The sequence below is a fragment of the Lepidochelys olivacea genome (assembly GCF_965140295.1).
Source record: "Lepidochelys olivacea isolate rLepOli2 genome assembly, chromosome: 4".
NCBI lineage: Eukaryota > Metazoa > Chordata > Testudines > Cheloniidae > Lepidochelys > Lepidochelys olivacea.
In genome coordinates this window covers 122,570,135-122,597,317 of record NC_140414.1, presented here as the reverse complement: position 1 = coordinate 122,597,317, position 27,183 = coordinate 122,570,135, and the positions used below count along the sequence as shown (strand labels likewise).

Here is a 27,183-nt window from a genome sequence, read left to right as displayed (position 1 = left end):
CCGTCTAAGGGATTATATCAAATCTCTAAACTGTTTTCAAGTGTCTTAGCTTTTGTGTAAAACAAATGATGTTATAGTTGTGAAAAAAAGTTGTCATAACATGGAGTGAAACAGATGCAGAGATTCTGCCTGAGTTTCCAGAGAGTCTGAAACAATAGCTAATGGACACATCCTATTCTTGTATGGTGATAGCATTTTTCTACTTCCAACAGGCCCACATTATCAAAGATGAAGCTGAAAATAAAACAGGGAAGCTGAAACCTTTTAATTATGTTTTTTCTGGTATAAAATAAAGACATTGTATAAACTGGTACCTAGACCACAGGTGGGTTTCCTAGCTGCATATAAAGCCATGCTTTTTTCAAATAGGAATGGCAATGTCATCATTTCCTGATGAGAACATACAGATCTCCTTCACTGCCATAGAACACTGTCAGCAACTCCTCGGACTACTAACTAGGTCTTTTGGTCTTAACTTTCATGCAATCAGTTGTTGTTTCAGGAGTTTTTTTCTGGTTTGACACATGACACTGTGTCAAAATGATGCAGTCTTAAATGGAAATATCTAAATATTTTCAACACAAGTGAGGTACCAAAGCCTAACAAGAAGCAAGGTTATCACATTGGCTAGGGGACATCAGTGCAGAGAGTTATCTTCCCGTGCACAAATCCAGAAGCTCCTTATAAAGAAGCCAACAGTATGCCCTCTAGGTTATAAGAGTCTCCAGACACCAAAAAAACTTCAAAAGAAACAAGATTAGTGGGAGTCATTTAAATTTCAAAGACTTTAATATCTGTAAAGACGTTTTGGCACAAAGCCTGAAAACGCACTTAAATGGTTTGTAAACTTGCTTGGCCTGTAACACTTGTTTGATGGCAGCAACCCAGTCTGTGAGGCAGGACCAAAGAGATACTGAAAATGAAAACCATCAGCCGAACACTAAGGCCTCTGGACAACCTCCTTTGAGTCCATTAATCCCAATAATTTGCCAACATTTTCCATTAATTTACCAACAAACATGACAGTTTGTTGGTGCACTGACCATGAACTGTAGTGCAGCTCTGCTTGTCTTAATAGCAACAGTGTGAGAGCCACCAGGAATAAATGGAATTATACTGTTGAAATAGCTACCAACAATTTTCATTGCGTCTTTACTAATTCAGAAAAGTGCAACACACTGAACAATTAAGATGTTACGTAAAATAACTTCCCTTTATTCAAATTAAATTATCATTTCTTTACTGTGTTCTACATTCTACAGATAAAACTTCTGTGCAAAATAGTTTATAAAATACGACAAAAGGCTTTTATTGTAAAAATAAAGTTTCTAGATATACAATTACTTTGCACTATTGACAAATATTGTACAGTATTTGACAATCAGTTTTAATATGTCACATTACTTAAATATATGAAGTCATGTAAACCAATGATCTTACTGATAAGCATTCCATTATTGGTACTTCAGCTTTTTGTGACTGGAACACTATTCTTTTCCCACACCTTACCCTAAGTACTGATTTCGCTTACACACTCTCTATTCACCTTTGTGCACTTTAATAATGAAACTGGGCCTTGGAACAACTCAAGTTCCATTGAAGGATAGAGCATGCACAATCAAATGGGAGGAAGTGAACACTAGCTGGAATATGTGGTCTTAGTCTGGTAAATTAAAACAATTCCCCTAAAAGGTTGTGAATCGGTAACATGAACCCTCATTGATCCAACTCGCTTTCATTCTGCAAGGTCTTCATAGCTAAGCCCCACAAGGTCATACTGGAAAAGAATGGTCCCTCATTACTCCTATATGCAGCAGAAGATGCACGATTGCCCAGTGGGTCACCACAATGACCATCCAGGGTTGTCATTGATGAACGAATCATAGAAATATTATCGGACTGTAGGGGTTCTTCTGCAGATGATACATCTACCTCTGTGTAAGTGAAAGGTGGCTGAGGAGTTTGTTGTGTCTGAGGTTTTGGGAGTTCAGCAGGATCCAGACTCAATTTCTGCTGGATTGTAGACTCCTGGTGTTGAATCATTGACCGCAACTTGCAATAAGATCCTGCAGAACTATCAAATTCATTAGCTGAATTTCCAGCTGGACGAACAGGAAATTTAACAGATACTGGTAACAAAGTAACAGACATTTCTTGGGCAAATGAGTCGGAACCCTGAGATTTCTCAAGATCAGAAGTTTCAATTGCCTGAGTAAATTCCTCTAGAGTATTTGATCCCTCATCACTGGACTTGCAGTGCATTTTCTTGTGCCGCCGCAGAACAGCAGAACGAGTGAAGCATTTGTTACAGGTCTCGCAGGTATAGGGCTTTTCTCCTGTATGAGTCCGCACATGTCTGCGTAGGTCACCAGACCCTGCAAAACACTTTCCTGAGAGACAGAAGTAATACTTTTAGATTTTGTTCCTCTCAATGTGAGTGCCATGAACATGTTTGATTAGAGGGAATATCAAGAGTTTGAGTTAAAACTACATATCAATTCCTATTGTGTCATGTTCTCTGTCTACAACAGTCTCAGACTTGTTCCTTCTATTTTTAAAACTCAATTATTTGTACTTTTCTTCTTCTTGACCCGACTTGCTCTCCTGTATTTCCATATCCTTCCGTTTACAGTCTATAGTCTCAGAAATCCCCTCTAGCACTGGAATGCTGTGACAAGCATTAGTAGCAACCGCTTTTCTCAGTTTGTCTCTGTCTTTGCTGAACTGAATCCCTTTGATCCCTATAGTAGCAGTCTGAGGAACATGGCATGTTGATGACATTTCAAAATACATTTTTCATAAAAGAACTGCACTACCTCAAATACACCTTACAATAATTCCCTCAGTACAGAGGTACTATTGGTCAGATACTACAGGGATGGGTACTGTTATAAAAACTTAGCTGCATTGATAATGTAAACATAAAACCCATTTTGGCTATAGAATAATTTTCAGTGTTGCAATTTTATTATTGCTAGGAGCATTCAGGTACCATGAAAAACTATCAACTTCTTAACATGCAGTATTTACATATTTTCAAAATAAACAGAAGCCAGAGGTAAAATAACTCTTATAAAATTATAGACAGCAATATAGTAAGTGACTGAAATTGGACAAAGATACCAATGTCATAGTGCACCAGGAGAAAAGGATGTTTCTAATTTCTAAAATTGCTACCTTAATTATACACAGTGATTCTGAGATTTTACATTCTTCAAAATAGTATAATTTGACTTTATATAGTTTTGTCCATATTAATGATTGTTTTAATGCTGTACTTTATGTGGACAGGTACCATGAAAATAAAATGTGTTATTTGAAAGCTTAGGAAATTGCAATTGATCTACTAGCCATTCATTTAAATATATTCTTATTTTTTTGCCATTAAACTTTTGCATACACCTGTTTATATTAATCTCTAATTTTACAAAGCCCAGGCTTTTCTGCATAGCCAATTATGCTGCACTATCACTGGGTCAGTAGGTGTTGAATTTTTGCATATGGTGGACTATTTCTTAAGAGGTGGATCCTCTTGTGGGTCATTTTTGCGCTCAGTCTAGATTTCACACCTTCTCTGTGGAAACCAGATGAACTCGCTATAAGAAAAACTAATCAGAACAATATTAAAGTTTAAAGTAAGCCTATTTTAATGTGATGGGAGAAAATGCTTGCTTACGCTTACTCTAATTTGTATCTGCTGTTTGTTTCCTCTGACTGGGTGAAAGGCTTTACATTAGTTAAGACTCACCTTGTTGCCTCAAGACCCCCATGCCAAGACATACTCTAGTTAGGTGTTTTTATCCTGTGTATTTGCTATCCCTCTCCAATGTTGGTGTTCTTTGAACATGACTGAACTTACACCAAAAGCAACAATAGTCACAGGCAGATAATTAAATACCATTGCAGGATGCTGAAAGGTGCTTGGGGTGTGAGATATTAGATGATCAATAAAACCTCTGTAAACTCACAAGCAAAGATGAATCGCTATCAAAGACAGCAGCTTTGCAGACCACCAGGAAGTGGGATCCATCTGATACAATTTGAGAACTAATATTCTCAGCTATGACCCAGTTATGCTTTATAATTCAAAAGAGCCTTCCCTTTACAAATTAAAGTGAAGGACTAAAGGTTGCTTCCAGCTTTCACTAGGATTCAGTGAGATCTCATTTGAATGTTGCAACCAAATGTTTAGGACAAAAGCACTAAGGCTGCTATTTCAACATACTTCTTTTGGAGGGAGGCTAAGCATGTCCTGGTGATAAACAGAAAGTAAATCAAAGCTCTGAAACAGCTATGATCAGTATTGCTGTTGAAAACCAGACTATAGGGTCCAGAAAGAAGATTCACCACTTTAAACAACATTCACTCTTCCAGTTTCCTTTCTGTATTCTCCATTCAAAATTCACTTGTGATCTCATTTGTGCTCAGCCTAGCACTGTTTTAGGCTTAAAGAAAAAATAACTACCGCATAGGTGATAACAACAGGGCACTTTGTTGAAAAAGTAACATTTGTACCATCAATAATGTTAAAGTCCTATGTATGAGATGGTGTAAACAAGTAATAAAACCAAGCTGAAAACGATTTTAACCATCTGCTATGCCAAATAGAAGAGATCCAGGAAAGGGTATTTCAATCCAGTTTTACTTTGTCTATTTCCAAGTCATCAGTGAATAAGGTGAATTTCCACTAGCTTTTAAAAATAAATATGTATGTATTGTAAACCTTACTTACCACATGCTGAACAGCTGTATGGTCTTTCTCCTGTGTGTCTAATTCTGTGCTTTACTAACTTCCGTTGCATGTTAAATGACTTTCCACACTCATCGCAGGTGAATACTTTATCTGCTGTATGGGTCTTTTTGTGTTCCTTTAAGTTACTAAAGTTACTAAACCCTGGAAGAATGTAACAGACACTAAGATTAAGACGACTACTCACATTTCAATCATAAACCCTAAAGACAGAAAAAATTAATTCTAGCATACCTCTGCCACAGATATCACACAGATGAGGTTTTTCTCCAGAATGAATAATAATGTGACGCTGTACATCACCAGAAGCAGCAAACCTGGAACAGAATTTGGAAACTCAGTTAAAGTGTTTCTACATACCTACTACCTTCCATAGCTGTGTATCATATGGGGAGCAGCTGTTATGCATGCTTCATCAGCCTAGCAAATTCTAGAATGCTTAGAGGACTGTAGTCTGAAATATTAAAAACTCCTAACACTAGATGCTATTAAGGGGACATTGTCAGGTTCAAAATATTTTTTTAACAAACATAATGCCTTAAATTTCAAACATCTATTTTAACAATCAAATTTATTTTTTGCCATTAATACTATTTCTTTAATTTTTGTATTTTGCCCAGTTTGAACAAAAATAGACAAGCCAGTTACAAGTTTGTGTATTTTCTGTCATGTGCTGAATGCAGCAATATTTGTGTTATAAAGACTTCAAGGAAATATTTTAAAAACTCAAATAAAAATAATGAAGACCTATCTATTGACCATAGCTTTTGTAAAATTTAACAAAACCCTAATCATTCTGAGTCTAAATCACGACAATGTATAGCTTTAAAGGAAAAGCACAGAACTGTGCGTACTTTGACTCAACATTTCCAAAAGTTCTGTTAAGTTAAATAGTTTAATTAGACATTGGATATTTTTAGTTAATTAAAAAGTTGCCAATGAACAGAAATCCAAATAAGACCATATAGACTCACCAGATGTGCTGATTTATGGGATACGGCACTAAAAATATATTTGCGTAAAGTAATTTAACCCATCATTCTGTACTTGCTTTTAAGAAGCAATTCCTAATGTTAATCTCTTGTCATTTACCAGTATCCAATAAAGGCAGAAGTGCACAAAGAGTGATGGGCAAATAGACAATAGAAGCCTATGGTGGTATAAATCAACACAGTCTACTCCTGTTACCTAAACCTTGGCCTCTGAGTTGTTATAAGGGTTAAGAAAATGTTTTATTAATACAATCTTAAAACACTGACATACTAACTGTATAGGAGATTAACAACTGTACTAACCTTTTCCCACAGATTTCACAAATATATGGTTTTTCACCAGAGTGCCGACGTAAATGAGTCTGAAGGTTACCTGCCTGAAAAGATGGGAATAAACGGTTTAAAGAGGCCAGAACTAGCTAGTTGGTGTCTGTAGATGAAGAGGTGTAAAGAACAGAATCCAGAAGCTGGCTTTCAGTTCCTAATTTTAAAACGGTCAAGCTTATGCACCATTTGGAGAATGAAGAATTATGCTGTTTGATCAAGAAATACTGTTGTCTACACTAATAGCCAGCTATCTATCTATGCAGCTATAAATTGACAACAGCAAATTGGGAAACAGAAAAAAGAGCAAATTAAAAAAAAGAAAACTGAAGCCCAGATTCAAACAATTTGGAAACAAGCTACATCTGAAAGACTGATCCTGTTAAGTGTGAAAACCTAGAACAACCACCAGGATTACAGTCATGGGGAGATGATTACTTACCAGTAATTAGATTTGTCTTAGTCTCCTTCTCTTCCCTATCCTACAAATAAAACACCACTACATCATGATGTATGACTTCACCTACCAGGAGGCAAAGAAAAATGGTCAGTTATTATCTATATATAATGTACTCAAGTCTGGGGGGAGAGATAGCTCAGTGGTTTGAGCACTGGCCTGCTAAATCCGGGGTTGTGAGTTCAATCCTTGAGGGGGCCATTTGAGATCAGGGCAAAAATTGGGGATTGGTCCTGCTCTGAGCAGGGGGTTGGACTAGATGACCTCCTGAGGTCCCTTCCAATCCTGGTATTCTATGAAAAGCCACACATATTTACCCCCAACAAAAGAAGAAAGTAGGATAAGGAAGAAGAGAAGACTATGAACAAAACAAATTACTGGTAAGTAATTTTTCCTTGTACATCTTCCATCTTCCCTGTCCTGCAAAAGTCATGTTGGCATATCAAGCAAGGCAGATAAGAAACCCAGAAGCATGAAGCACACTTCTTCCTAATAACTCTTTGGCCTAGGCTAAACCTAAAACTTAGGTCAACCTAACTACATCGCCCAGGGTGGGAAAAATTCACAGCATAGTTAAGCTGACCTAAGTCCTGGTGTAGAACCATTAGGTCGAGGGAAGACTTTTTGGAGGGATGGATTAACTACAGCAACAGAAAAACCCCTTATGTGCTGGAGCAAGTATCTATACTGCAATGCTACAGCACCAAACCTGCAGGGCCATAGCTGTGTCACTGTAGCTACAGTGTAGACACAGCCTTAGTAGTGAAGATCAGTGATGGCTCTGAATAGGTAATCAACTGAGACTCCAACTGTATATGCAAGACATAGACATGTTGGAGGGAGGAACCCCAAACATTGTCCAGGAATGTTTTACTTGAGCCCAAGCTCCCTTGTTAACACTTGGCAGCCTTTTTGCAATTCTAGAACTGTTAAGGAAAGCAACTGATTTGGCTTTATTTAAATACAGCTCGAGTAGGAAATGTAAGATACATCTCTCTTATTAAGTGTACAGAGATTCTGGATAATGACCTTTATTCAGTAACCTCCCTAGATAAGGAAAGATCAGAGAAACTGACCTCAAGGCACACACTCCTGACTCTCTCTCTCCTTGAAATCCTCGTAGGCAATGATATTAACTCTTGACAACCAAAGTTTATGGATATAACGTAAGGTGGTGAAAGGAACTATCAGGGGATTAAACAACAAAGAAAAGATTAAACTGATTGCAAAGAACCCATACAAATGAAAAATGACCATGGACTGCACCCTGAAACAGCTTGCTTTTAACCATTTCAAAGTCTTTCAGAAAGAAATCAGATTGACCCTTATGCTCTCAGTCAAAGAGTCAGAAGGCTGAAATCTATAACAGGAAAGGGAACTAGGACAGATGTTCTGGAGACTCACAGAGTCTATGAGCAGATCTCTGGAGCTCTGAGAACAATGGGCATCTCGACTAAGATAACCTCTCCTTTGTATAACCTGACCATGTAGAACTGGGGTTTGGGAGAAGAGAGATTCTCCATGCAGAGGCACAACTTGGGAAGCTTGAAGTACACACATCACAGAATCGGCAGAACCTCTGTTTCCGTTGTACCACAGAACAAACAGGAACATAGGGATTGTCTGCACTTGAAAGTCATTTCAGATTAAGGTAGAGTGTGAATTTAAAGCGCAATAGCTATTCTGGAATAGTTTCCCATTTGGACATTCTTATTTTAGAATAAAAGTATCCACGGGGAGCTATTGCGGAATAGCTATTCTGGTTAATTTCCCTATGCAAATAAATCCATAATCCTTGACCCATCCCCTAAGGATGCCAGGTCAATGAACTTATTATTACAAATTCTGATACCTTTGTTACAGGGGTAACGTGAAGACTGGAGGAGGAGGACAGAAGTACAGTAGAACACCAGAGTTATGAACAGAGCGGTCAACTACACACTTCATTTGGAACCAGAAGTACACAATCAGGCAGCAGCAGAGACCAAAACAAAAAAGAAAAAAAGAAGAGCAAATACAGTACAGTACTGTGTTAAATGTAAACTACTAAAAAAATAATGGGAAAGTTTTAAAAAAAAAAGAAGATTTGACAAGGTAAGGAAACTGCTTCTGTGCTTGATTCATTTAAATTAAGATGGTTAAAAGCAGCATTTTTCTTCTGCATAGCAAAGTTTCAAAGCTGTATTAAGTGAATGTTCAGTTGTAAACTTTTGAAAGAACCATAACGTTTTGTTCAGAGTTATGAACACTTCAGAGTTACGAACAACCTCCATTTCTGAGGTGTTCATAACTCTGAGGTTCTACTGTATATCATTGTCCTATCACCTTTGGCCTGATCCCTGGGCTTTAACTCTGCAAAGGAATAAGACTGACTGGCTAGGAAGATGAGGGATAGGCGGAGACTGGGCATTTCAGTGAAAGAAAGAGATATTAAAGATAATGGGATGGGATTTCTGAGCCTGACTGATCCTGGTTGCATTCCACACATTAACTCAGAAGAAGAAAAGGACAGTTGATATGATCCTTTTACAAATCTTTCAGAATGAAGTGAGCTGTAGCTCACGAAAGCTCATGCTCAAATAAATTGGTTAGTCTCTAAAGGTGCCACAAGTACTCCTTTTCTTTTTACAAATCTTTGTGACCAAAACAATCTCAGGCTCAGGTGGCATGTCTTAGGGAGCAGACACTCACACAAAATGTCCTGAAAGAGACTCTGCCGAGAAAGGTACAGAAGAGACCTGCAATGTTATCCTTGATTGCAGAGAAGAGGTTTGGCAAAAAATCATGCAGAAAAGCAGCTGGTATACTGATAGTGAGGGGAAGACATATGCTGGGAGGCAAAGGGCCCTTTCTCAAAGTCAAGGTTAGTGTAAAGTAGGTTCCTTTTGCTCATCTTCTTCCTATATCCAGTCTCAATTTTTACTATTTTAATCTTCCATTTATTTCTAAGTACAAAAAACAATACTGATCCAGCATCTGCTATGCACTTGGAACTGCCATAGACGTCAATAGGAGTCCATGAACTGGACCGACGTAAGACTGGGCCCAAAAGCACAGCAGATGAAGGCTAGAGAAAACAGTGCTGTTCTCATACTTCATACGTATAGGCTGTGACAACAAAGAAAACAGAGGAAAGTGGGAGGAACTAGTCATTATAAAGGCAGAAGTAAATTTTCTTTGCACCTTACTTCTTGGTAGGTGGAGTCTTACAACATGTGGTTATGGTATTGTATTTGCAGAATGGAGAGAGGAGAGAGATATGATAAAAAGACTGATACCTGGAATTTCACTATTTCACCCTTCATTTGCTAATATTCATCAGTACATTAAGCCAAGAACAACAGAATTTTAACCACTGCTTTTGTAAGTCACAACACGTTTTTGAGATGTTAACATAAGGAAAGAATAGGGAGGGAGGTAAATTCCACTTTATGAACAGGAAACTAGTTGTAGCACTTGGATTGCATTGTGGACATTATATTTTGCAAACATGCATACCCTGTATTATAATTAGTCTATCAGCACCTTCAGGAGATTAAGATAGGAGAGAAAAACTGTTTAAGAGTAGTTAAAATGAGAAATCACAGTTTGCAGTACCTTTTGTCAACAGATGGAAAATTAAAAGAATTCATTAAAAACAAAGTCTGTTCCATGAAAAATGTTTTAAGTTGGTCATAGCTGTGATACATACTTTATTTACTGTTTCCTCTCCCCTCCCACAAATCCCCCTTCAATAACTTAAACTAGCCTTGCAAAATGCTACTCCACTTGCCTGAAGCAAGAAATGTTTTATGGTCAAATAAACCAACCATTTTTTCTTATCCTCATCAACATGAAGGGCAGCAATACGTTCTTGCAGCTAGGCTGGTATATCTTCACAACAATTTTGAAAAGCTGCTTTTAATGGTTAGACCCCTTCTGATACTTAGAATTTCAGTCTTCAACCAAAAAAAAAAAAAATGTTTTTTCTATGGCTAATATGCACTCAAAGCTGTCCAAAATGACTGGACAAGCACAACTGAACACTGAATGTAGGGCCGGACCTCACACTTCAGTTATTAAATCTATCCCAGTATAAAACATGCACTTGACTGTTTCTCTCTCCCACCTCCTGCTCATCCCCCTCTTGTAAAGTGTAAGTATTCTGATATAAATACAGGGTATCTTATGACCAAATAAAATATGGAATAGAGTAAGACAGTGAGTACAGATAATAAATTACAATGAAAAGGTGGAGTCCTAAATTTTCAGAAGTGGTCTCCAGTATTGCTGATGCAGTTTTAGGGACAAAACAAACTGTTTCCTTTTTAACAGCCTCCCTGATTGTACCTGTAAGTCAAGTAGTTAGGTGCCTGATATGTGCAAATACAAGTGAATTTAACAGTACCTGCAACTTTGCAATTTAAATATTGGAAGTCAAGTTGAGGCGCAGATAAAATTCAAGGCCAGAATACCAGGAGGGAAAAAATCTGACTTTTATTTCTTAAGTAAACTTAAACTGGATTATTGTGTCAGGCTTTGGAACCATTTGAATTTCAGATAAAAAGAAATTAGTCTGATTGTATTTATGCAATTATCATCTACTCAATGTTTCGTATTTGGACCTCTGGAGAAGTCTGTATTGCTACATTTGGTGTATAGGAAGACTATAGGGTTTGCAACAAATTATATATCTGACTAAGAGGTATTTGCTTTATAGCAGTGGTTCTCAACGTGTGGCCCAGTCAGCACAGAGCTGCAGCCCATTTGACAATCTCAGGCCCAAACAGGTGGTATTGGATGCGGCCCACATAACAGATTATGGGCCACATATGCGACCCATGATGGTAAACAGGTTGAGAACCATTGCTTTAGAGTATGTTAAAATAATAGTATGCAAGACTGACTCCACAGTTCCTATAAACACCACTCAAATTGTATTTCTAGATGAGGTACATATATATTTTAGGCCCCACATTGTTATAATTTGGCAGTGAATGTACTCTAGATTTTAAATATGCAGAGGACTTTTTTTAAAAAATCTACATAGCTAAGCACCCAACCGCTGAGAAAAAAGCATGAAAATTAAAGACAGATTGAGGGAGAGGTGATAGAACTGCTACATAAAAGTCAAAAGGCAGAAAACATCTTAAAGAAACCTAGAAAACTGTAATTTGTATTTTCAAAAGCCACCAAAGGTGGCTAAATCCTAAATTTAGGATTGTAACATTGGACAAAGCCATGTCATTTATATCACTGCAAACAGAACTAAGTTTACTTTTAGAATCAAAACATGGATGCATTTAGTTTAACTGTAAGTATCATAAAATAAAATATTCCCACCTGTGAGAAGTGTTTCCCACAAATGTTACATTCAAAAGGTTTCTCACCTAAAAGGAGAAAAGACAGAACATAGCATATCTAATAGTTTCAACAGAATACAAATGCTTTAAATTGGTATACTTCCCTCTAAAAGATATAATTTAGATACAACTTAAAGCCAAAAGGACACTTACCGAAGTAATTTAAAGAGAAAATTAAATAGGTATTGTGTTTCTGTCATTTACCTCTTAAAGGAGAATCTCTTTGAAATATAATTTATATTTCACAAACAAATAACTAGTAAAAAATGGACACGATTAGAAACGTTCTTAACATTTATACTTTCTTCCTTGCAGCATAAGGGTGAGAATGAGAATTATAAACGCTTGAAGGAAATGTGGTAACTGTCAAATTAAGACAAAATTAAAAGGATCACATCAGTTTTACACACACACACACACACACACACACACCCCTGACCTACAGACTAAAGCTAATCATTCACAGAGAAATCAAGTGTGTGTGAGGTCTTGTACTCTCCCTTTGCAAGATTCTGTACACTTGACAAATCAGCTCCAATTGGTCAGAGACCCTGGAAGCAATCTACAGCCAGTGACTTCTCACTAAAAATAAACTGTATTTAACTGCCTTTACTTTTGCCCTCTAACCCTTCACACTTAGTTGTCCTTTATAATAGGATCCGACAACTCACTTGAGCATTTTGGTCAATAAAGAGCTTTGATGTTTCTCAACCAGGTATAAACTGATATTTCAGTCTCTCTCAAAATTATTTTGTGTAAGAAGCTTGACAAATAGGGAAATCAGTCCAATACACTGTACTTTTTGAAATGTAATTCCACCTAGTTATCAGTTTGAATCAATGTATTCTCTTTTCCACCTATTCCATAGAATCACAGAATAGACTCATAGAATATCAGGGTTGGAAGGGACCTCAGGAGGTCATCTAATCCAGTCCCCTGCTCAAAGCAGGACCAATCCCCAACTAAATCATCCCAGCCAGGGCTTTGAAAAGCCTGACCTTAAAAAATTCTATAAGGACATTTAGTCACTAAATAGTTCTGCCACAGTTCTCCGTTTTAAAGGGTTTCCTAATTTTAGATAATGGGTAGTTTTCACGACTGCATCTGTGATTTAGGAGTCTAAATCCCATTTTCAAAGTGACTAGGGCCAGATTATTAAAGATATTTAGCTGCCTAGAGATGCACTTAGGCATTTAGGGCTAGGCTTTTTAGGTGCCTAGAAAATCACTGTGATCCACAAAGCGTGGGTTAGGTGACTAGGCTCCCTATACAATGAATGGGGATAGATGCCTCAGAATGGGATTCACAATAAGCAGCATGCTAGGCAGCGTGGGGCAGCTCCTCCCCCAAGCAAGCCAGTGGGAGAAGGCAAGAGGAGTGTTTGCTAAACCCTTCCAATCTCACAGAAACAGGCACTTAAGACTGGGCTGCTGGGAAGCTCTTCCCTTTGCTTGGGATTCTCAGCTGCAAACCCTCTCTTGAGATTAGGTACCTATGCTATTTTAGGAAGAAGCCCAGAGAGGGGAGGACTACATCCCTCATTATTTTTAGCCCAGTGGATAGAGTACTCATCTGGGATATAGGAGAGCCTGCTTCAAGTCCCCTCCTCCACCTGAGGAGGAGAAGGGATTTGAACAGAGTTCTGTCTCCTTTCAGGTCAGTGCCCTAACCACTGGGCTATAGGATATTCTGATGTACGGCCCCTTCAGTCTCAACTGCTGAAGCTGTTCCATTGTGGATAAATAATGAAAGCATCACTGATGGAAAAGGGGGAAAATAGGAGGGAGAGAGAATATGACTGTGTATCCTAGTGGTTATAGCATTCATCTCTGAGACCCAGGATCCAATCCCTCTGCACCAATGACTTTTTAAAATTTATTTTTACGCAATGGAACAGTTTCAGCAGGAGAGATTGAGGGAGCCACACATCTTTCATAGCCCTGAGAAGTAACAGATCCCCATTCAAATTCATTCTCCCCTCAGGTCGAGGGGGGGACTTGAACCAGGGGTCTCTGACACCCCAGTGAATACCCTAAAATTTATGAGGGAGGTCCTCCCTCCACCCACGGCTGTTTTGTGTAAGCTCACCTATTGTGTCCCGATCTCTAGTAGGTGAGTTCTGAGCACTTTTACCAGATTGGGCTCTGCAGACAAATCCAGGAGAAGAATGCCTATTTTCCTCTGGTTCGAGACTAGCCCGTGGCTCAGGCATCCAAATGCCTGGAGTGAGGCAGTAGCGCACATGCTCAGAAGCAGAAACACAGGTGCCTATGAAACTTTTAATAAAAAAAATTAGGCACTGAGCGAGTTTAGGTACCTCAGGTTTAGATGGCAACTGGGCAGGAGTTTGTGAGTCCCAGTGAGGCCTGATTCTCGGATTCACGCAACTAAAGTGGCCGTTAGTCACCCAGGTCCCTTTGTGAATCTCGCCCTTTCTGGAATTTTCAGAAGTGCCCAGGAACCTGACTTCCAGGGATTTCAATGGGCGTTAGTCATCTTGGCACTTCTGAAAAATCCCACTAAGTACCTACATACCTTTAAAGGTCTAGCCCTTTGGTACCAGGGAACCGAAGACTCATTGAAAGTCAAAGGACTAAGGGACTTTTGAAACTTTCACCCTATACCTGGTTTCTGAACCATCACTGACGTGGAAAAATAGTCTGTTATCCTTGTCTATCACTTCCCTAATTTTGCAGAACATCAGTCATACCATCTGTGACCCTGAGAACCCGTCAATGGCAACTGGCAAAGGGTTCATTCACTGTTCTGTAACAATAACCCAGGACAGGCCTAACAAACTCACTACACCCAACAAATTGATTTCATAGTATTTATCCAAAGAGCGTCAAGGGAGGTATCTAATAAAAGCTTATGTCATACTGATCTTCATAATGATTGAGAGATGTATGTATGGATGACATTTAAGGAGCTGTGTGTATATACACAAGAAAATATATTTTAAAGTCTGAGTCAAAGCATGGTTGACAAGCAGATTTTGACCAGACAAAGGATGTACATTCAATCATTTGTCTTGGTTCACATGTAAAATAAGTATTGTATGTCAACACAATGGAAGCCCATCTGCATACAACATCATGGATGTGAATGCAACATGGAGCCAGTGCATCAGGGAATAAACCACAAAGGTCATCCTGACTCCGGGGATAAAACAATGAATATTGGGGATATAGAAGGCAAAAGGACCTTTTTCATCCTTCACAGAGGAAGTTAAAAGGAGAGCACATTTTGCATTTATTAAAGGGAAATCCCAACCATGTTGGTTGGAGATGCTGTGAGCTTGCTTAGGGTGAGATTAAATATGTTAGACAAGAGTTTTAACCTGTTAAAAGTTTAGACTCTGCGAAGCATGAAGTTATACTTTTTGTTTTATATGTAACCATTCTGTTTCCATTTGTTATCCTTACTCACTAGCTCTTAAATCTTACCCTTTGATAATAAACGTATTTTCACTATATCTCAGCATTGTGATATTATATTTGAGCTGATCTGCAGTTGAATCAAACAAGCTGATATGTGCACTGTTCCTTAGGAGGTAGCTTACCTTGTAATTTCTGAGAGTGTCAAATGGTTAAGGGCTGGATATTGCAGGGGAATGCTTCAAGGGAATTTGGGGATTGGGATGCACCTATTGTAAACCTACAAGGCAAAGTAAGGGCTGGGAGAACCCTGAAGAGATTGTTTCCAGTTGACAGACTGGTCGTGTCAAGGGAATTGATGTCCAGTTAAGTACAAGAAAATCTTCCGATCATTTTGAATACCCTGCTTCTAACACCCAAAAAGCTACACTGATTGTTAGCAGAGCTGTTGTATCTGACCTAGGTTGTCAAGAGGGCACTAAGAAACTACCTCTCTCCCTAGATACCCAGACTATAGAGGGATTTGTAGATTAATGTACCAACACCTAATGCCCTGAGCTGTACACACAAACAAATAGGAAGCAACCCATTACATGGCGCACAGGTGTAGTATGTTCAACAGAATTCACACCATTAAATAGATTGAGTCATAGAATACACATGACATAGGAAGATACTTAATAGGGTAAGCAAACAGACAGTATCAAATTCTCTTCCCTTTACACCCTGGTGTGTGTCCTCTTCCTTTGCCTTTCTGTTTAGTATACCTCCTACTGCTTTAGCCACCCACATGTCCTTGCTTTGTCTGTCTCAATTTCCTATTCCTGTGCGGCTATATCCCATTCCCAGCACCCCATTGACAGTTAAATGGGGCAGAGCACTGAAGAATTACATGATGTACTTCCCACCTCCCCTCCCTCTTTTTAAAACTACATAACAGGAGAATGCTGCAGAAGTCAGACGATGCCATCCCACCCAGTAGCCTGCAGTAGCTATTTGAATTGACTACGAAAATACAACAATCTCTAGAGGAATGTCACATGGAAGCATAAGCAGAATTCTGCTATCTGGTGTTCTATTCATTTCTTGGGTTATTTTGAAAAACAAGAGTTGGAGGAGCAAGGTTTCTGAAAACAACATGGAATTCCTGTACACAACTTCAACTCCCGCACGTGAATTAGCAGCGTACAGGACAGAACAGAAAACCAAATGGGATCAGTCTTGTTACATTTTATATAGTTAAGCTGAATGTGTGTGCAGCTGAAACTGCAGTTAAAAACAGTATAGACTAGCTTGACTGCAGTTGGATTGTGTGTGAATACATGGATTTCAAACAGGAGTGGTACAGTAACACCATAAAGATTACACGCAATGAATGTAAATAACCATGTAAATTTATTATTGCAACCCTGTCCTCCTTGGACCTCCCCCTGTTCAGTGTTCCTCACTGCACTGTGTCTAAAATGAAATTGTAAGATGTCAACCAGAGATCATGTTTTGTTTGCTCTATAAAGAACATAGGTCTCGCTGAATAAATAACAGTATATTTCATGAAATCCTGAATTTACAATATACACTTTTCCACAAACAATTTAAAGTGGTTTAGTAGATTGGTATGCCATATATTTTTTCTGCCCAGAGAAACCTATAAAGAATTAAAATCTAGTGTTTGGGCAACATCATTTTAAAAAAATACTCATGTGAGTGAGAGTTGTAACATGAACAACCGGAAAACCTCACAAAAACTGAATGAGACCTTTTGGAGTAGACCCTATGATGGAGAAAGTTCAAATTCTGTGCAATCTAACAATTTATGGAAATCTAAATTCCCATTACTAAAGACTAAGATTTATAAAAGAAATGAATGCATGCTAAAACAAGGGCCACATTTTCTTTGACTTTTGCGCAGAAAATGCACATTCACTTGTCAGATAATATTTATTTGGCGAGATGAACCCTTATGCATTTGTAAATTATGTCATTGGCTATTGGAATATAAAGGAAAAGGAGGGGCAGAAAACATCCATTAGCTGAGTCCCCACGAAAGACACCGTGGTAAATGATTGAAATTAATGGTATTGCTTGAATAGCTAAGCCAGTGGTCACCAACTGATCAATAGCGATTGACTGGTCAATCCATGCCCCTGCAGCGGGGGTGGGGGAGGCTCCACACTGCTCCTGCCTGCAAACACCGCCCCCGCAGCTCCTATTGGCTAAGAACGGGGAGCTGTGGCCAATGGGAGCTTCAGGGGCAGCGCCTGCAGAGAGGGGCAGCACACGGAGCCACGTGCTCTCCCAGGGGCCGCAGAGGCACGTTGGCCCCTTCTGGGAGCGACATGGCTACGTGGTGCACTACTGGCGGGGGGAGGGGGTGCGTGTGGGTGTGGCTTGGCTCATGATGGGGAGGAGGTGCCGATGTGCCTGAGTGGGACTGGGGCAGGTAGGGAGCCTGCCTTAGCCCCACTGTGCCACCAACTGGGAGCCGCCCGAGATAAGTGCCCCCCCTTCCGGGGCCAGCACCCTATACCCCATCCCTGAGCCCCCTCCCAGAACCAGCATCCCATACCGCCTCCTGCACCCCAACACTCTGCCCCAGCCCAGAGCCCCCTCCTGTACCCAAACTCCCTCCCAGAGCTTGCATCCCCTGCCCCAGGCTCAGTCCAGAGCCCCCTCCCACACTGCGAGCCCCTCGGCCCCAGCCCAGAGGCCAAACCCCTGCCCAGTGAAAGTGAGTGAGGGTGGAGGAGAGCGAGCAACAGGAGAGAGGGGAATGGAGTGAGTGGAGCGGGGCTTCAGGGAAGTGGGGGGCAGATCCTGGATTGCCCTTAAATTCAAAAAGTGATCTTTGGAGTAAAAAGATTGGAGACCACTGAGCTAAGCTAAAGTTTTATAAAAGGTTTTTTGAATAAATTTACTGTAGTTCTACAAATTTATTTGTTGGGGACATTAAACATTCAGAGTGATGAGCTAAAAAGTTAGAGTGGGTTTATTTTTCACTGTGACAAAAAATACTAAGCTGTGTTTTCTGTTTTTAGAAATCACTCTGTGCTTGATTTTAAAATGAAGTTATCTGAATGGATATTAGAAGTGTACAGTCAAATTGTTCAAACTCCCTCATTTTCTTTACAAAGTACATATGTCCACTAGGACCATAGTATCCACTAAAAATCTCGATAAACACTGTAACTATCTACCACAGTGTGTTTGGCACTGTGCAAAAGAGAGGAAAAGTTCCTACCCCATATGATTTACAATGGTCTCAATTCAGTGTGAAATACTACAAATAAAGGTACGTCTGCTGGAATTTACAGATTCTTTAACTACAAGGTTTCCCTCACCCACATCCATTTGTACTGACTTTTCTCCATACATCTATGCTTTGGGGAAGTTATACACTCTGGGTATAGAGCACAAAAGGTGTCTCCTTTAAATGTGAGGAAAAAATATGACGTTTACATTTAAATATTACAAAGTGTGCTTTTGAAGAAAACCTTAGAAAATTTAGTTGAGAGAATGGAGAATAAATTGAATCTAGAATGCTTTTCTCTATTAACTTAATATATTCCTGTAACTGTCTTTTTCCCTACATCGCTTCCCATAGAAAGTACATTTTTGAAAGTGAATCCCTATGAAACAACTGTCTTTGAACCAGGAGGAGGTCTGGATGTCATTTTCCTTTTTATCTCGTTATTAAATATTTGGTCTGCAAGCAGTAAAATAACTGTACCTGTATGAGACCTTTTATGGAGCTCCAAATTGCTTGGATGTTTAAAAGCCTTTCCACATAATTCACAAGTATATTGCCTCTGTGACTGAAGAATCTGTGATTGCTCATCTTGTTCTGAAGGACCTTGAGGTCTTTCCATTTCAACAGTTTGTTCAAAACTCTCTGAACTCACAAGATCTTCAGTTTCTTTTTCTTCAACAGCATTAATATTTGTCATATCCATGGTACTTTCATTTACACATTCAATTACCCTTGTTATACTGTTGTCATCTCTCTTAGGTTCAGACAATTGTTCTGCAGACTTCTGTGACCTTAGAAAATTCAGTTTTTTAAGGTGTATTGCCTTTTTTAACCGCATCTGTTTGGTAGGCTGCAAAGACGTGCTTTCCAAATCTTGGTCTGGTGCAGATTCATTCAAGGACTGAACCAGAAAGTTGGAGGGTAAGTGGTCAGAGGATTCTAAAATACATTCAGATTGATTGACAGTACAAGAATTGCTCTCTACTGTACTTAGTTCAGTAGATGTATTGAAAGCAAAGGATTGTTCTGTTATTCTCTCATGGTTGGAACATGCATTCTGCTTGTAGAACTGCTTGCTATAAAAGTTGCGCAGTTTATAATAGTAATTTGGCTGTTTAAATGGAAGCTCTGTGCAATTACCATCTAGGGAGTCCTGTGTCTGTTTCTGTACATCACCTGAGGAAGTATGAAGATTAATAGATTGTGATCCATGGGAATGGTGGTCATCCAACATTTTACTCGCTTGTGCATCTGATGAGCATTCATGCAGTAAGTTAGTACCATAACTTTCATTCACACAGTTAGTCTCTGTAGCCAAAGTACTTTGCAAGGAGAACACACTATTGCAAGGCATGCTGGCAGGAGGCTCTACAGCTGTGGAGGATTTTAAAAAAGTGTGGCAAATGTTCAGCACATTTTGCACTTGCAGACATTGTGCAATATCCAACATAGCTTGTACATTGTCCTGGCTAAGATCAAGGTGCGAAGTGTACATGAAGTCCAAGATCTGGCCTATGCCACCTACGTTTTTAATGTCCAAGTGAAAGACATCATTCTTCTGGCCTGGAGAATTCTGAAATATGGTCCTGATGAAATAAAGCATAACCCTTTATAATATACAAGCACATACACTGCTAGTTTGAAGAGCTTTTTTATAAAATATCTATCAAACACAATATCCTAACCAATGTTCCCTCTAATTTTTGACAGGCCGTGTGCGCAAAAAATTTCTTCTGTGCAAATTTTTCACAGGATGTGCGCGCAAAAAATTTCTTCTGTGCAAATTGTGCTTCTGTGCAAATTTTTGTGTGCACAGTGTTTTGCCGTGTGCGCGTTTAGGATCTGTGTGCATGTGCACACGCGCACAGCTTAGAGGGAACAGCGATCCTAACACAATGTGAATCAATAACTCGATATGCAACATGCGGCTGAGAGACAGTTGCTCTGGTACTTACTGATAAGACTTTTGAAACTGCTTGTAATTAGCCTAACTCTGCTCCCTTTGAAGCAAATGGTAGTTTTACTGTTGACTTCAACAGGAGCAGCTATGCCACTGTTGAGTGCTTTTGAAAATCTCACCCTACACTTGTAATATCTTATGTGCTTTAAATATCAACCTTAATGTTGATGTTAGTGGACTGTTTGTGCAGATGTTAGTGGACTGTTTGTGCAGAAGTGGATAGATTGAGAAGTGGCCTTCCCCTTCCCTCCTGGCAAATAGAATGGGGAGCAAGAAAGGAAGCTCTACATTTAGCTAATCAAAATGAAAATAAAGATGGAAACCCACAGTTCGGAAAATCAATGTGCTCCCCCTTCCAGCAACTAAGCCTTTCCTTCAGGATCTGCTAGTGAACCTCACTGGGGCTCATCCTTCTTAGAGCTCTGCCTAACAAGTAGGTTTAAGTGGCTGGTAAAATGTTCAAGCTGTGGCCATATCCATAGAATAAAATCACTTTATATGCATACTACTGAAGCCTACTGTAATTCTGTTTTTATTTTATTTGTGCTACGATGTTGAAAGGACCCTAAATTAATTGGGCACCCAATGCCCATTGAAGTTCAATGGGAGTTGGGCACCTAACTCCCTTAAATTCAAACTTGACGGCCAAAACTCTTTGGGCATGAGTCAAAGTTTATTTTTACAAAGTTACAGTTTATTATTGACAGTGCTCATGACACTATAACAGGTGGAGAAGCATCTGAACGTCAACTTTCCTTCCCCTCATAAAGTCACTATAAACTACCTTCTCCCAGTTATTGTTTTTATATATGTATTATTGGTATCACAAGCTTTAGAGATGGTGAGAGAAGAAACAGGGTAAAAAAAACCCCAAAACCATACCAGACGATTCACTGACAGGCAAGGAAAATTTTGTTGCCCAGCATCCCAAGACAAGTGAATATTAGATGCTGCTTGCTGCAAGGGCTACTGACACACTTTAAAAAGTTTCAGATGCATTGACTAGCACATCAAGAAATTTCAGTGTGTGACTCTGTTCCAGATACAGATTCGGAAAGGCTAAAAAAAGAAAATTGTCCTCCAGCTCAGTCTCCTTTTAAGCACCAAGCAGCAAAAGGGGATGATCTGGTTGTCTGACACACTAAATCTCTCACCTGGCTCTGCTCACCATACTGCAATCCTATACTGCACTTTTGAAGGTCTAAATTAGCTGTTACCATTCAAGAAAGAGATCTTGGGAGTCACTGTGGATAGTTCTCTGAAAACATCCACTCAATGTGCAGTGGCAGTCAAAAAGCGAACAGAATGTTGGGAATCATTAAGAAAGGGATAGAGAATAAGACAGAAAATATATTGCCTCTATATAAATCCATGGTATGCCCACATCTTGAATACTGCCTGCAGATGTGGTCACCCCATCTCAAAAAAGATACAATGGAATGGAAAAGAGCAACACAAATGATTAGGAGTATGGAATAGCTTCCATATGGGGAGAGATTAATAAGACTGGGACTTTTCAGCTTGGAAAAGAGATGATGAAGGGGGGATATGATAGAGGTCTATAAAATCATGACCGGTGGGGAGAAAGTAAATAAGAAAGCATTATTCACTCCTTCTCATAACACAAGAACTAGGGGTCACCAAATGAAATTAATAGGCAGCAGGTTTAAAACAAACAAAAGGAAATATTTCTCCACACAACGCACAATCAACCTGTGGAAATCTTTGCCAGAGGATGCTGTGAAGGCCAAGACTATAACAGTGTTCAAAAAAGAAATAGATAAACTCATGGAGGATAGGTCCATCAATAGCTATTAGCCAGGATTGGCAGGGATGTGTCCCTAGCCTCTGTTTGCCAGAAGCTGGGAATGAGCAACAAGGAATGGACCACTTGATGATTACCTGTTCATTCCCTCGGGGGCACCTGGCATTGGCCACTGTTGGAAGACAGGATACTGGGCTAGATGGACCTTTGGTCTGACCCAGTATGGCCGTTCTTATGAAGGAGCATGCATTACTATTACAGTAACTCCTCATTTAACGTTGTAGTTATGTTCCTGAAAAATGAGACTTTATGCGAAACAATGTTAAGCGAATCCAATTTCCCCATAAGAATTAATGTAAATGGCGGGGTTAGGTTTCAGGGACATTTTTTCCCCAGACAAAAGATATTATATGCATATACAGTATAAGTTTTAAACAATTTTAAACAAACAGTTTAATATTGTACATAGCAATGAATGATTGTAAAACTTGGCTGAGGTGGTACAGTAAGAAGTTGGAATATTTCCCAGGGAATGCCTTTCTGCTAAATGATGAACTAGCACTTGGCTGAGCCCTCAAGGGTCAATATGCTGTTATTAATGTAGCCTCACACTCTACAAGGCAGCATGGACTGAGGCAGGAGGGAGGAAACACAATAGATGCAGGGCAGTAGCTGCAAACACTTCCCTGCAAAAACTGAACATGATGATGAACCCACGCTATCCAGGTGGAGCGCACCACTCCCTCCTCCTGACAGCACATGCACGGCTGCATGGGCGCTGACTTTCCAAAGTGCTTGGGGGTGCGTGCATGAGTGAGAGAGAGAGAGACATGCATTGCCCCTTTAAATACGCTGAGTATGTTGCCCTTTTAAGTAGATCAGCCAGTTCAGACCGGAAGCAACAGCTTCCTGAAAGCTCCCCCAGTTCTGTCCCCAAGCCCTGTGACTGTCCCCTCCTCCACTTTGTGGAGAGGGGGTACGGAGCGGGGACGGGGCAGAACAGGGGAACATCCTGACATCAGCACCCCTCTCCCACCCTCCCTCAACAAGCTCCCAGGAGCAGCTCCAAGGCAGAGGGCAGGTCAGGAGCAGCATGGCAGTGGGGGGACGACCACCTGAACGGCTGCTGGGCAGCTGCCGAGCCACATACCTTACAGGGAATTTAGGGGAGCTGCTGGGGGGGGGGGGCTGTGAGCCCCCCCCGTTCTAATCCCCACGAGGAGGGGTTGCTCTTCTAGAGAATCCTGCAAGCAGTGGACAAAGCAGGCAGCTGCCAAACAAGGTTACAAGGAAGCATTGCACAACTTTAAACAAGCATGTTCCCTAATTGATCAGCAACGTAACAACGGGACAATGTTAAGTGAGGAGTTACTGTACTATTTATTTGTACTGCAGTATTGGCAAGAGCCTCTAACCAGAGACTGGGGCCCCACTATGCTTGGCACTGTAAGTATATAATGAAGAGAGATCTCAAAGAGCTTACTGGCCAAATATGTACAATTACAAAATAAATTAGGCAGACCATATTTTCTAATTAGACCAAATGTGAGATACAGATTATCTCTGGACAAGTAATCCAAGGTCACCATAATTTTTAATTCCAGCCTGTGATTAGGCATTACTACTTTGTAACTAGCATAAAAGTTCTCTCCTCAGAAATTAAGACATCAGTTATATAGTATCCTGTTAATTCAATAAAAATATATTCCCAACTACATACCTGAAATACTGACTGAAAGCAGCTAATACATTTTTATGTGCTTTGAAGCAGACGCCTTTTACTACCAACATGCAGTCACAGAGAAGGCCTTGAATGCGCTGTTCATGTAGCTGCTGGAGAAGATGACAACTATGACTAGCAACAGTGTCCATGCTAGAATACCAGTTGATTACCTACAATACAATAAGATAAAAATACTCTTGGGATTAAGTTTTAAATTAAATATTGTATTTGCAGAACAAATTTAAAATGACATTAAAAATTAATGTACTATTTTCCCTACCTCGCAAGGGAAACAGAGCTAATGCAGATGTCTAATAATATTTGCAAAAAGAAAAGGACTCCTTGTGGCACCTTAGAGACTAACCAATTTATTTGAGTATAAGCTTTCGTGAGCTACACGAAAGCTTATGCTCAAATAAATTGGTTAGTCTCTAAAGTGCCACAAGGAGTCCTTTTCTTTTTGCGAATACAGACTAACACGGCTCTTACTCTGAAACCTAATAATATTTGGGCCATTTAAAGACAAATGAAAAAACTGTAGGTGATTAATGGCTGTAGCAGTACAGACACAGAAAGTTTTATTAAAGTCAATATTTCCTATTACAATGACATTTTGCACAAATATCTACTAATGGAGATGCTGCAAATAAACTGAACTTTGTAATCATACACTTTCTTTATTCACTTAAATATGTATTAGACTTTAGCAAGCAGAACACAGAATATCCACAAACTTAAAAGCAAATAGGCATTTTGTATTGGAAAAACTCAGTTTCTTAATTCTCTAAACACAGAATAGAAAATCCTGAAAAGACCAAATATATTTATATTTATATCATTTCACTTATAGTTCTCAGATAGGTAAATTATAATAGTATTAGACAAATTCAGGACTCTCATTTGTACTGGGAAAAAAGTTTACATCATATTTAAAGTCTCTTCAAGCTGTTCACAAGAGTGACCTGGAACAGAAAATATCTAACATTTGTTCCCAAATGAACAACTGTATATAATCTATGCTTTAACTTAATTTTTGCCCACGGGAAAGGAGAGGGAATCTCCCCCTTTCGTATGTTTTAGAAGTAGGAGAGGACAAAGAATCCAATCTTTTAGGGGCTTCTCTTCACTACTGGATCTCGCAGTGAAAATTAATTGGGTCACCCACCAAAATAAATTTGCATATACGCCGCATCCTACAATTAAATTAGTTATCCATCACGTTCTCAGGACTACTAGGGGGCACCATCCTGGGACTTTTTTGACATGTCTCCTTTTAATGCATCCTAATTATATGCAGCTTCTCATCTGCTATTACAGGGATGGCCAAACTTACTGACCCTCCAAACCACATATGATAATCTTCAAGAGTTTGAGAGACGGGCATGCTTGCAAGGGCTCAGGGCTACAGCCCTGCAGCAGAGTGGGGGGGCTAGGGTCTTCTGCCTTGTGGGGATGGGGGGTGTTGGAGGCACCTCCCAGGGCTCGGGGTTTCAGTCCCATTCCTTCTGTAGCCTCCAGCCCCAGCAGGTGTGCCCCGGGGGGCTGAAGCCTTCAGCGCCAGCAGGCGCCTCCCATGGGGCTGAAGCCCCTAGACTCCCCTCCCTGTTGGGCAAAAGCCCCTAGCCCCACCAAAGGACAGAAGCCCTGAGCTCCCCCTCTTCCCCAGTCTGGTAGGCAGAGAAGGGGGACAGCATGAGGAGCTACCCGAGCAGGACATTAAGTATAAAAGAGTTGCGGTTTGGCCACCCCTGTGCACCTTTTGTTAAAATTCCTATAAGAGATTCACCAAGTCACTAAAACTTACAAATGGTTCACTGAAAACCCCTTAAGCCTATAATAGTTCCTAAAACCTCTCCCTGCTCCAAAGGATCTTATAGTTTATTAAAGCAATCTGTGACCTTGGTGTGTGTGTGCTTAAGGACAGTGAGTGCAAGTGCCTCGCTCCCCCAGGGGAAGGGAACCCAAAGGCTCTGCAAGCCACTGCCTTATCGGGAGTAATTTCAGCAGCACACTAGGCTTTGTTTTTCTTTTAAATGTTCATTAAAAGTCTCCATGAAGTCTGAACATGGAAGGAAACAGCCTCAGGTATAACACAGGGGAAGGCAGACAGGGAAAGGGTTTGCTCCAATGTTAGCAGATAAGGAATATAAGAGGGACACTATCATCATGTGAATTCCCACTTTAGCACTAGCTACAGGGTTAACATCAGTGTGTAGAAGTGAGAGAGGATCTGGTCTAATGTTAGTGGGTGTGGGGAGGAGGATATACAAGGTTTATGCTAACCCCAATATTACCCCTAGCTACAAGTATACTATGAGGGGGAAGGACGTCACTCGTCTAATGTTAGTGAGTGGGGTAGAGAGATATGCAGTGGTTGTGCTAACCCCCAGATTAGCCCTACTTGCAGGGCTAACGTGAATGTGGGTGGGTGAGAAGAGCTGGTCTAATGTTGGAGGAGGGGGGGACACGCAGGGGTTAGCTCCACATTAGCCCTCACTACACGTATAACGTGTAGGGAGTTGGTCTAATGTTGGTGGGCAGAGAACAATATATATACATGCCATATACCCCCAAGTCAGCCCTAGTTACAGATATAATGTAGGGGACTAGTGTAATGTTGGGGACGGAGGAGGGAACATACAGGAGTTATATACGAATCCCCAGGTCAGCCCTAGTTACAGATATAACATGGGGGGCTGGTGCAATCTTGGAGGGGGTTATACTGAGCCCAATATTACCCCCAGCTACAGGTATAACACAACGAGGAGTCCTTGTGGCACCTTAGAGACTAACAAATTTATTTGGGCATCAGCTCTCGTGGGCAGGACGGATGCTGCTCCAGCGCTGCCGGGTACGGGCAGCAGACTCCAGGGGTCAACTGCGGAAACACTGACCCTGACGAGCGTGGCCGGGCGGCCCCTGGCCCGGCCCCGGCCCCAGGCTCCCAGCACGTGAGGTCGGGGATCTGCTCCTTTCCCTAGGGGGCCGCTCTAAGGTCTCCTCCCACCCAACCTTCCTACCGGCTCCGGCGGCTTCTCTCCTCCATCACCGCGGCCGCCCCATGCCACCTTGATCCCGATCGGGCCACTACCCTCCCGCCCCGGCACTTCCGGCGAAAGCACTTCCGCTTCCCCGCGGAGGAACGGGGGAGAAGACTGGAGGTGGCATGCGAGCCGGGAGGGAAGACGGCAGCGGGGACACCGAGGCGCACGTGCGGCGGGGGAAGGGAAACACGGTGACACCATC

The 27,183-nt window shown here is 40.5% G+C and overlaps 1 protein-coding gene across 1 annotated transcript; it reads right to left on the bottom strand.

Annotated features, from left to right (window-relative positions):
* Positions 1-1,289: 1,289 nt before the first annotated feature.
* On the bottom strand, positions 1,290-27,182 carry ZBTB49 (zinc finger and BTB domain containing 49; the record flags this gene model as incomplete). Its single annotated transcript, XM_084625445.1, has 8 exons — positions 1,290-2,390; positions 4,733-4,894; positions 4,985-5,067; positions 6,046-6,119; positions 11,846-11,892; positions 18,970-20,075; positions 23,935-24,107; positions 26,958-27,182. The coding sequence occupies 8 exons, from the start codon at positions 27,180-27,182 to the stop codon at positions 1,717-1,719; spliced, it is 2,544 nt and encodes an 847-aa protein (XP_084481571.1). The 3' UTR covers positions 1,290-1,716.
* Position 27,183: the final 1 nt, after the last annotated feature.